This window comes from Cynocephalus volans, chromosome 14, assembly GCF_027409185.1.
Source record: "Cynocephalus volans isolate mCynVol1 chromosome 14, mCynVol1.pri, whole genome shotgun sequence".
Taxonomy (NCBI): domain Eukaryota; kingdom Metazoa; phylum Chordata; class Mammalia; order Dermoptera; family Cynocephalidae; genus Cynocephalus; species Cynocephalus volans.
Window position 1 is genome coordinate 86,544,751 of NC_084473.1, and position 12,158 is coordinate 86,556,908.

Genomic DNA, 12,158 nt, shown 5'->3' on the forward strand with positions numbered 1-12,158 from the left:
TAAAAGTCGAACTTCAAGAGCCTGTGCTGACCAACCCTGCTAGGACTACCAGAGAAAAATAAAGGATACCCAGTTAAATCTGAATTTCAGATAAATAAGAAACAATGTTTTAGGTATGATTTTTGATAGGTATATCACAAGATTAACTCATGTAATTTAACTGGGTGTCCTGCATTCTTATTGCTACATCTGGCAACTCTGTCAGAGATGGAAAGGCGAATGGGTAAAGGGAGGTTGAGCCAGCGGGTGGGACAAGGACAGAATGACCATGTACAGTACCACCAAATCCAAGGTAGGCAAGAGGGGCCTGTCATTCGGCTGTCTCAGGATGATTTTCCATGTGTGCCACGGCCACCCAAATACACAGCAAAGAGAGAGCAGGTGAAGCTTGTGGGTGAGCATTTTCTACCTTTAGGGGTGCCCTTCCAACCATCCTACCCCACCTCATGTCTGCCCTAAGACCCACCCAAGGTGGGGGCAGCTCTCTTCCTTAGAGTCTTCCTGAAGTCAAGCATCCATTGTGGGAAGGTGCCTCATGTCCTCTTAGAGTCTTCAGACAGCTCAGCAACTTGGTAACAGTTTTAAAAAGGACTAGCCTGTGCTTCAGTTATGCCCATATATATTGATGTCTACTTCCAGGGAAATGGGTCTTGGTTGCTTCTAACAATGGAAACCCAAAATACATAAAGCAAAAATGGATAGAACTGAAGGGAAAAACAACCAATTAAAAAATAAGAGCCGATGCCTCAATTCTCCACGTCCAATGACAGAGCCACTAGGCAGAAGATTACCAAGGGAACAGAAGACTGAAACCAACTAGACCTATAAACCAACTAGACCCAACAGACATATGAAGGGTCTTCAAAAAGTTCATGGAAAATGTGTATTATAAAAAAATTATGCATGGATTTCAAAAATCTTTTGCACCAACATAAACTTGTACTAACTGGTTATAACATATCTGAACAGGATCTAGTTTGAGGCACAAAGAAGGATAAGACATCGGTTTGAAAAGAGGCCCTATCAGAACAACATGAATTCTGTTAAAATCGAAGCAAGAATAAACATCAAATTTAAGGTGAAGCTTGGGTGGAAGAATGGTGAACTCACTGATGCTTTACAAATAGTTTACGGGGACAATGTCCCAAAGAAATCAGCAATTTACAAATGGCTAACTCATTTTAAGAAGGGATGAGACAATGTTGAAGATAAAGCCCACAGTGGCAGACCATCCACATCCATCTGTAAGGAAAAAATCAATCTTGGTCATGCCCTAATTAAAGAGGACTGACGATTAACAGCAGAGGCAATAGCCATAGACATTTCCACTGGTTCAGCTTACACAATTCTGATTGAAAAATTACAGCTGAGTAAACTTTCTCAGTGGGTGCTAAAATCATTGTGCTCAGATCAGCTGCAGACAACAGCGGAGCTTTTAATGGAAATTTTCAACAAGTAGGATCAAGATCCTGAAGCATTTTTTCAAATAGTTTTAAGAAGAGATGAAACACGGCTTTACCTATACAATCCTGAAGACAAAGCACAATCAAAGCAATGGCTACCAAGAGGTGGAAGTGGTCCAGTCAAAGCAAAAGTGGACCAGTCAAGAGCAAAGGTCATGGCAACAGTTTTTAGGGATGCTCAAGGTATTTTGCTTGTTGGCTCTCTGGAGGGCCAAAGAAAGACAACATCTGCTTATAATGAGAGTGTTTCAAGAAAGTTAGCCAAAGCTCTAGCAGAAAAATGCCCAGAAAACCTTCACCAAAGAGTCCTTCTCTCCCATGACAATGCTCCTGTTCATTCCAATCATTAAGCAAGTGCAATGCTGTGAGAGTTTCAGTGGGAAATCATTAGGCATCCACCTTATAGTCCTTATTTGGCTCCTTCTGACTTCACTGCCTAATTTAAAAAAAATCTTTAAAGGGCACCCATGTTTCTTCAGTTAATAATGCAAAAACAACAGCACTGACATGGTTAAACTCCCAGGACCCTCAGTTCTTTAGGGATGAACTAAATGGGTGCTATCATCACCTACAAAACTGTCTTAAACTTGATGGAGCTCATGTTGAGCAATAAAGTTTATATTTTTAATTTTTATCTTTTAGTTTCATTTTTTCATGAACTTTTTGAAGTCCTCAAACACTTCACCTAACAACAGCTGAATATACATTTTTTCTCAAGTGCACATGAAACATTCTCCAGGACAGAATATATGCTAGGCCATAAAAGAAGCCTTATTAAATTTTAAAGGATTAAAATCATACTAAGCATATTCTCCAAACACAATGGAATCACATTAGAAATCAACAAAGGAAAAAAATTTGAGGAATTTACAACTATGTGGAAATTAAACAACACACTCCTAAATAACCAGGAGGACAAAGGAGAAATCACAAGGAAAGTGACAAAACATTTGAAATGAGCAAAAATAGAGCAAAACAAAACCTTATGAAATCCAGCTAAAGTGATGCTTAGAGGGAAATGTCTGTATTAAAAAAGAAGAAACCTCAAATCAATAACCTAAACCTCCCCCTTAGGAAACTAGAAAAAGAAGAGCAAACTAAGCCAAAGCAAACAGAAGAAAGGAAATAAAGACTAAAGCGGAAATGAATCAAATAGAAAAAATTCACATAACCAAAAGTTGGTTGTTTGAAAAGATCAATAAAACTGACAAGCCTTTGCTAGACTGACCAAGAAAAATAAGAGAGAAGACTCAAATCACTAAAGTCAGGAATGAAAGAGGAGACATTACTACTAACCTCAAAGAAATAACAAGGATTATGATGGAATACTATGAACAATTATATACCAACAAATTAGATAGCTTAGATGAAATGATCAATTTCCTAGAAACACACAAACTACCAAAACTGACTCAAGAAGAAATAGAAAATGTGAATAGACCTATACCAAGTGATGGCGTTTGGATGTGTTGTCCCCTCCAAAACTCATGTGGAAATTTGATCCCCAATGTGGCAGTGTTGGAAATTGATTGAGCCATGGGGGCAGATCCCTCATGAATGGATTAATGCTCTCCCTGGGAGGGGGGAGAGTAATGAGTGAGTTCTTGCTCTATTAGTTCCTGCGAGAGTTGGTTGTTTAATAGACCCTCACACCTCCTCTCTCTCTCTCTCTCTTGCTTCCTCTCACCATGTGATCTGCTTGTACCCGCCAGCTGCCTGCCACTTTCTGCCATGAGTAGAAGCAGCCTGAGGCCCATGCCAGATGCAGCTGTCCCAGAATCATAAGCCAAATAAACCTCTGTTCTTTATAAATTACCCAGTCTCAGGTATTTCTGTTATAGCAACACAAAACGGACTAATACACCAAGTAAAAGGATTGAGCTAACATTCTAAAAACTTCCCACAAAGAAAAGCCCAGGACCAGAGGGCCCTGGTGAATTCTACTACATATTTAAAGAACTAACATCAATCTTTCACAAACTCTTCCAAGAAACAGAAGAGGAAATATTTCCCAGCCTACTTTATAAAGCCAGTATTACACTTATATCAAAACCAGAAAAAGCAATCACAAGAAAACTACAGACAAATACCTCTTACAAATATAGACTAAATTAGATAGGGATGACGATTGCACAACTTAGTGACTATACTAAAAAACACTGAACTGTACACTTTAAATGAGTGAATATTATGGTAGGCAAACTATATCTCAAAAAAAGGTGTTAAAAATAGGATATTCCTGGCGAGGAATTGTAGACACAATAAGAATTCCTAACACTTACCAGTACCTGAGAGGTTTACAAATAAAGTTAGGCAAGAATTAAGCAAGGCTCGGGGTGGTGGGGTGAAGGTGGAGGCTATTTGGGGGATAACGCATGTTTTCACTCTTCAGAGAAGGAATGGCTGTTTCATAAGAGTGGGAGGCCTTAAGAACAGGGAAATTGATTTCATTTGGTATTACAAACATCTAGTTGTCAACAAAAAATTCTTTGGAAGTCACTTCTCTAAGCTGAGTTGGCATGACTGGCCTTTGTCAGGTTAGCATGGTTTTAACTAAGACGACAAGACGTTTAGGAAACTAGGAGCAACCCAACCCTACTGTACGACAAAGCACAAGGCAGAACGCATTCATATTTTCAGTGGATGATGCCTGTGGTACAATAACCTGCTCCCACGCTCAGCGTCTCTCCTCACACCCTACAGAGCAGAGAGTTCTGAGCTCTGCTTTTGGCAGCAAAACCTCCTGGGCTTGAATTCCAGTTCTACCACTCATGGGCTGTGTGAGCACTTGGAGCTTGCAGTGCTGGTGTGCTTGCAAAGTCCCTGGGCCACTGTGGGCCCTCAGTGAACAGTTGTGTTAGGGCTACCGTTTCCATTTTTATGGACAATAAGAGCAGATCTTATATCACGGCAAGGTACCGTTTTAGGACGGCCGACCTATATTTTTTACAGCATTGCTTCATACCAATTTTAGGTAGTGGTTAACAGTGGCTGAAGACTACAAGGTCTGTAATCCCTAGGTTTCCCCGGGAGACAATGGCTAAGGTGCTACATTCAATAGTGCAGATGACTTGTCTTGTGCTGGCCCATTTGTCCACGCTGGGGAGTGCCTGGCTTCCTGAATTCCTAGTCACAAGCCAGCCCTCATTTAGGGATGTGCTTTTGTAACTTAAAAATTAATTCTCCCTGGTCTCATGATGTTCTCCCTTGGAGACATGTTTCTCTTCTGGCTGGGCCCTGGACTATGCAGGGAAAGGAAGCTGCATCCCAGGACAGAGCACGTGAAATGCGCATGCACGGTGGACACTGAGCAGGGGGAAGCCAAGGGACTCTGAACAGAGGTGAAGAGATGCCCTCAGCGCCTGTCCTCAGTAGGAAGAAAAATCAGACCCACAAGCACCAGACAACTCCCTCCCTCTACATCCCGGAGGTTTACCTGAACACTGCAATTCCTGAAAGAGGAGTATCCATCAAAACCTGGCACCCAGGAGACCAGAATGCTGTGTGCAGTACTGCTGTGGACACTGACTTCAGTTGGCGGGGAGGGGATTGCTACATAAAAACAAAGACACACACACGAAAACACAATTATAAACCACAGGAGGCCACCGCGACCAAACATATAAATGCATTAATACCAAGACTGTTTTTTGTTTTTTGAGATTAGCAAAAGGAAACACGTTTTCAAGAGGAGGTACCATATGCTTGAGGGTAATCATGTTTAGCCTGCAGATAAGTCTTCCAGTGATAGGATGGTTCTGCCTGTGCCTAAGAAGTGGAACACAGACCCGCTTTCCTGCTCACTGATAAAATGAGGAGACTTTTTAAGCTGGAGAAGGATGTGGAGCCATACATGTCTTTCACTGAGCGTGTGTTCATGACCCTACTGTGTGTGGCCACTTGGTTGGGCAACTTGTGCACTAAATGGTGATGAAGAGCCATAGCCCTGGCCTCATGGAGTGCATGGCCCAGTGGAGAAGACCCACATTAACCAAGGATGAGAGTGCCCTGTGCCCAGAAGAGAGGGGTGCCACAGGAGTGGGAGTATGAGTGTGTGTAGGGGAAGAAGGTTTCAAGGCCAAACAAACAGGTGAGAGTCACTGCAAGCAAAAGCCAACTGCATCTGCTGGGGGAGGAGGGTATGGGCACAAAAATGAAGGTGCAGTGACCTTGGCCACATGTGGGGCAAGGATAGCTATGTCAATTAGAATCTATTTCAATTAGAATCTGAAGTTTAGGGAATCTTATTTCGTTGTGCTAAATTTAATTCTTAAAAATGATTACACTTATCATCCAGAAATGATGCCTAACATTTTTGGGTGCCCAACACTTTACGGACTTCATCATTACCCATATTAGAGAGGGAGTCTTGCAATCCCCATGTACAGATGAGAAAACTACGGATCAGAGAAGTTAAAAACCTGCCAAAGGACACAGAGAGGTTTTAAGCAGGAGAACAGAGACTTGAACTCAGATGCACGTGATTCCAGAGCTTGTGCCCCTCAGCAGAACACTGGAGGCCTATTGTGAAGAAGGGCGAGCAGGCTGGCATGAACACCGGCAGGAACCAGAGATCTGGTCTACCACTTAACCAGCTGAGTGGCCCTGGACACGGGACATGCCCTCTCTAAAAACAGTTCCCTCTGCTATAGATGGGGATGATTATGGCACTGCTCCATGGGGCTGTGGTGAGGAACACATGAAGTAACACACATGAGGCCGGGGGTACGTATGGTGGTGGTAAAGGTGGTGATAGGATGGCAGGAGATCCAGGGAAGGTGGGCTGGGACCACACTGAGCATGCACTGGGCACCATCTTCAGGAGTCTTGGTTTCACTGGTGGACCCAGAGCTCGGTGAGTGGGGAAGAATCAGCATATTGTTTGACTGATGTCCCTAAACAGATTATTTGTAGAACTGCCCTAAAGTATCTGCCTTTCCAGATAAAAAACTTGACCAAACAGAGCACAGTATTAATAGATTAGGAGTCTCGGTTGCTTTGACATAAAAGCCAAAACATAAGTTTTGGAAACGGGATTTATCAAAAAAAAAAAAAAAAAAAAAAAAAAAAATCTTAGCTGAGACTGTGTCTGCAGCATAAAATTAAAGAAGTCCTTCTCATTTTATACATTTTTTAATTTTAACAAGTTTAGATTTTATGAAAATGTCTTTACAAACTTACACCCACTCAGGAATTTCTGAAATTCCCAACATATCTTTTGAAAATTATAATAACGGGATTCATAATGAAGGAAGGAAGTTATATACTTCCTCCAGTAGTAACTTTTAGTTTCCCCATTCTCTTTTTTTAAAATTCCAATGAACTGTTAAAAAATGCCTTTTCATGATCTTCATCTGCTTGCTTTGCTGAAACTAAAATCAGCACATTTTTTCGAGTATAGCTTCTGTATTTCTGAATCCATTTCTGCATATACCCACCCTTTAACTCATTATTAAACATATTCTGCTTCTTCCTTGCATTTTTTCCCTAAGGATAAGATGAAAGAAACAGGAACAAACGCAATATTTACTTCTCAGTACTTAAATTATGATCAAATAGTAAAACACAAAATTTGCTTGAATTTCTATGAAAATAAAGATGATTTGAAAAAAAATTAAAAGGCAGTATTTACTTGCAGGTTTTCCTTTTCTTTCAAGTTTCAGGTTTAAATACCTTTGATCACACTGGAGGGAGAGAACAAGGTGATGAAGTAGATTGGAATGTCTCAAGACCCGCCTGGGGGACCTTCAAACTCTGTCATTAAACCTGTTATTATAATGAACTGTTATTATAACCCTGTTATTATAATTCACTGCCAATTCAGCCTTAGTGAAAGCCCAGCTCAGAGGAAGCAAGAAGAAGAGGGAGATTAGGAGAAAGAAGGAAGCAGCATTGGGCCCCTTCAGAGGAGTGACTCTGACCTGCTGTCCTATCCCCCAGTCCCGAGTCAGGAGCTGGCAGAGATTGTGCCCAGCTGCCCTGAGGAGGACAGAGTCCATTCCCTTGATCCATGCCCCAAGCTACCACCACCTGCAGGGCTCTTCAAGAGTTAATGAGGACTAGTTCGGGGTGGAAGAGGGAAAAGTGAAAATAGGAGTTAATACAATCAAGGATAAACATTTTAGCTTATTTTCTTTTTGGATTAAGCAGAACTACACTAGCTAATGTTTATCAAAGACTTAAGTGCCAGGGAGTGTTGTGAGTGCTTTTACTTGCATTAAATCATCAAGACTCAAGCCTCAATGATAGGTAGATTCTGTAATTACCCCCATTTTTCAGCGGAACACGGAAACCAAAGAGGTAAAGTGAAATGTCCAAGGTCACAGAGAAAGTCAGTGGGAAAGCCAGGACTCCTACCCAAGGAGCTGGCTGCAGAGCTCAAATGCTGAGTCCCCCACCAGCTCACAGACACTTGTGCATGGTACCTGGCCTTGCTGCTTACCTTTGATGTTGATTTGCACTCCCTTGGACACGGTCAGCCCCTTGTCATTGTGGGCCTCACAGCTGAAGACTGCCGTCTCAGCCAGACCTGGAGTGGAAGGACACCTGTAAGACCAGTGGCAGAGAAACGGACTGCTGTTCACCAGAGCCTATGCTGTCTTAGCATTCGTTCATTTTGGGGTTCATTGCATCTAGTCATAAATGCAAAATTAATTTCAGAAGTGTGCTAGCAATAGAAAAGCAAACCTGGGATTAAATCCTAGGTACCGAGAGCAAGGCCACCATGGGCACAAAAGGCAGCTGTTCTTATTCATTCAGACCTTGAATGGTGAGAGGTTGGTAATAAAGCTGTATTGTTTAGGCTTTTAAATTGCTGCAAGGAGATAGGAGAACCGCTGGACCCCAAATCAAGAAAAGTGGGTTCTGAGGCTCACCCAATCCCTTGTTGCTTACCCCCAGCACATACTGTGTCGCTATGCTATGGACATTTCAGAATACCAGAAATAACAGGATAAAAGCCACACTTTTTAAAATTTCAGGTAATCTGTTGTAATGAATCCTTTCTTAAATAGTAAAAACTGGTCAATTTACAAGGAATTATATAAAAGCAAGGCATTATAACTACTCAAAGAAAAGACACTAGTGCTAAATGAAAAATTCTATCATTTCAGAGGACTGAGGACATATTAGAAATTTTAAAAATAACTGATTCATTAATTTAATTAGTTTATTTTTTTTGGCGGCTGGCCAGTAAGTGGATCTGAACCCACGACCTCAGCATTTTAAGGCTGTGCTCTAGCCAAATGAGATAAACAGCCGGACTTGATTCATTAATTTTAAATAGAAAGGAAGAAAGGTTACCCAGAGCTTGATTTCTAATATCCTTCTCAAATAAAGGGAACCAGGGCTCATTGGAGAAATGGCTGATTCTTAGATTGGGGCAGGAAACATATAAGATGAGCCTGGGGTACACAAATACAACATGCAACACACACACACACACACACACACACACACATTGGGGCAGGAAACATATAAGATGAGCCTGGGGTACACAAATACAACATGCAACACACACACACACACACACACACACACACACACACAGGCAATGATATGTCAAAGAGACACAGTAGCCAATTGAAAGAGTTCCTAATGGCCAAAGCTGGAACAATTTGAGCAAAATAAGGTAGCATTAAATTGTAAACCAAAGTATAAAATAAATACGCATGAGTCTATACTGATATAAATAAATGATTAAAAAAATAGGGGAGAACAGATAAACCTCCCATGCAGAAGAATTCCAAATACTTTTTTGTGAATACTCCACCCTCACGGGGGTAAAACATAACTCTCCACTCCTATGGGCTGCACGTAGTGACTTCCTTCCAAAGAACACAGTACGGAAAGGAGGAAAAAATGTTAGAGTGGAGAAACTGACCAAAGCTGCCTCAGCCAGATGCCTGGGGTTCATGCCAACAGTGACAAGTCATGTTGATAGAATGTACCCTTGATGTGACGTGATGAAAATGGCACTTTCCCTCTGTGGCCTTCTCGCCCAAAACATAAAACCCCAGTCTAGTCATCAGAAAAATATCAGACAGGTCCACACTGTGGGATATTCTACCAAATCCCTCACTAGTGATCCTCAAAACTGTCCAGGTCATTAAAAACCAGGAAGGTGTGAGCAATTGTCATATCCAAGAGGAGCTTAAGGAGACACGGTGACTGAATGTCATGTGGTATCCTGAATGAAATCCTGGGACAGAAAAAGGATAGTAGGTGAAAATTCAGGAAATCTGAATAAAATGTAAACTTCAGTTAATAATACTGTACCAGTGTCAGTACATCAACTGGAATGAATGTACCACACTAAGGTAAGATATTAATACTAGGGGAAAGTGGAGGTGGGGTTTATCGGAATTCTCTGTACGATGTCCACATTTTTCTATAAATCTAAAAGTATTCTAAAATTAAAAAGTTATATTTTTAAAGTACAGCTCTATATACCATTTAGCTGAATCTGGAAACTTTTATATCTGTGGCACACAAAAACGTCATCTGGCACACAATAGCATCACCATTGACTAGAGAAGCACAGACATAATTCTTGAAAATACACCACCATTTGCTTCTTACCTGAAAAGCTTATTTTGTTTTCTTCTAACCATCTACTTGTGTAGGAAACTTTCCATCTGATATTTCTAAATTCAAATCAGTCGCTAATGAAGTAATTAAATATTTGGAAAATGGGAGGGGAAAAAATAGCCGAGGGAAGTTCAGGAGGTATCAGCCCGAAAAGGCTATTCCAGGTCAAATGCCCATGTGACCCAGGCCGCACCGGGGCTAGGGCCAAGTGGTCACTACATGGCAGAGAAATGCCTCTGGGAGAAATCGTAAGAAAAAATGCAATTCTGATCCCTTTTATATCAGCACTTCACAGTATTTTAATTTTCTAAAATGAGGAGTACTTCCCCCGGACTGGAAGATTGTTTAACTAAATTCTCTTGACAATTTGAAGTGCTAAGAAACTAAAATTTGGGGTAGGAGAGAATTTTATCCTAATGGCATATGTGTGTGTTTGAAAGTCTTTGATTAATCACCCTGTGATACTCTTGGCAACAAAGATACATGTACACACTGAAATTGGAAAAAAGTTTTCTTCTGGATTGATTATACTTATTATTAGGATAACTGATCAAAACAATATAAGTAATTCTTAACATAAGTACAATTTTATCAGAAGGGCAACACCTTTGCTGGAGAAAATTTGGAATTTTCTGTCTATGCAGTAATCTGGAAAATTCCTAACCCCAAGATTTGATTCTCAAAGTGCGGTCCAGAGACTACTGAGGATCCCCAAGACCCTTTTATGGGTTCTCAAAGTGAAAACTATTTTCACAATAATATTATGTTGTTTGCCCTTTTCATCCTCATTATCTCAGGAATGTATGATGGAATTTTCCAGAGGCTGTTTAACATGCGAAGATGTCATAGCTCTGTTAAGCAATGGAATACGTGCTTGTGTATTCTTGTGTTTTAAAAGTTTTCAGTTTTAATTTTTAATTCAGTAAATGTTGATAGATATAACTTGCATAAACAAAAATTCTATGGTTCTCAATAATTTTTAAGTCTGTTGAAGGAGCTTGGGACCAGAGCATTTGGGAGCTGATGCCCCATAGCAATTTCACATAGGTGACAGAGAAATCTTTTTTCTTTTGTAAAGCGAGGGAGAGGCGTGAGGGACACAGGAGGTGGAGAAGCAGCACTGGTGTGGCATCTAGACTTTGGGCACTTTGTCAGGCATTGGTTTTAGGAAAGAAGACACACACAGGGTGAGGGTCAAGACACTGATCCCTCTCAGCCACCACTTGGGGCCCGTGCTCTGCATCACTATTTCACAGTCATCCCTCTGACACTTTGATTTTCATGCTGAAGCACCACTTTTACCCTTCCAGGTCCTAAGCTTCCACATGAGATGCCCATTTCACCAGGCCCTTGAACTTGCAAAACTTGACTTATATTTAGAAAAACTGGCTTTTTTTTTTTTGGCTCAGTCAGAAGACACAGGGCGTTCCTTACTAACTTATATATTTTTATACACTGGAGGAGACATTTGCAGGTTAAAATCAGTCACTTGACCTCAACACTCTTATCAAATTCCTTAGGAAACACTTGAGTACAAACTACAAAATCACATTTCAAACTGGTCCAGACGGGATACCTGGTTCTGTGGTAGAGCAGGAAATTTATTCCATCGAGATCCATTACCCAGGTATAGATGCTAAAAAAGGACAATTCGGCCCCACTGTTCTTCAGTCCTGTAAGGCTTATCAAGGCTGAAAGTGAAACCAGTTATCGTGGGACCTGATTTTAGGTCAAGCAGGAAGTCATTTTTCCTCTCTGTGTTTCTTTTCAAACTGCATGCCAAGTCAGGAAAATGATCTATAGCGAACGTCCTAGCACAAAACACCCACCCCAATTCAGAACAGCCTGGCAGTAGTCAAATGACCTGTCTTCCATGTGGTCAGGTAGTTAATACCCACAGGCCAAATGGATGCCAGCAGAGAGAAGCAGAAACTGGTTCAGACCAAAGTGAACTTTTTCCCAAACTAGACAGGCACTTAAGGACAAATATAGTCTTATTTGCTTATTTTTTTCAGTTAAACTTTTTTGGTTTAATGGCACTAGCTTCCCAGTTAGAGACTCATTTATAAGCCTGGGCTGACTAGAGCAACAAATGTGCACTAGGAA

At 41.0% G+C, this 12,158-nt stretch overlaps 1 protein-coding gene across 1 annotated transcript in view; it reads right to left on the reverse strand.

The window, feature by feature from the left end:
• MERTK (MER proto-oncogene, tyrosine kinase) overlaps nt 1-12,158 on the reverse strand; it is a 92,177-nt gene that overhangs the window by 50,843 nt on the left and 29,176 nt on the right. Inside the window, exons 7-8 of the mRNA XM_063077814.1 lie at nt 7,906-7,992; nt 4,900-5,015 (exon numbers count right to left, since the gene is read on the reverse strand). Coding sequence (XP_062933884.1) covers nt 4,900-5,015; nt 7,906-7,992 — 203 coding nt within the window. The remainder of the gene's footprint in view (nt 1-4,899; nt 5,016-7,905; nt 7,993-12,158) is intronic.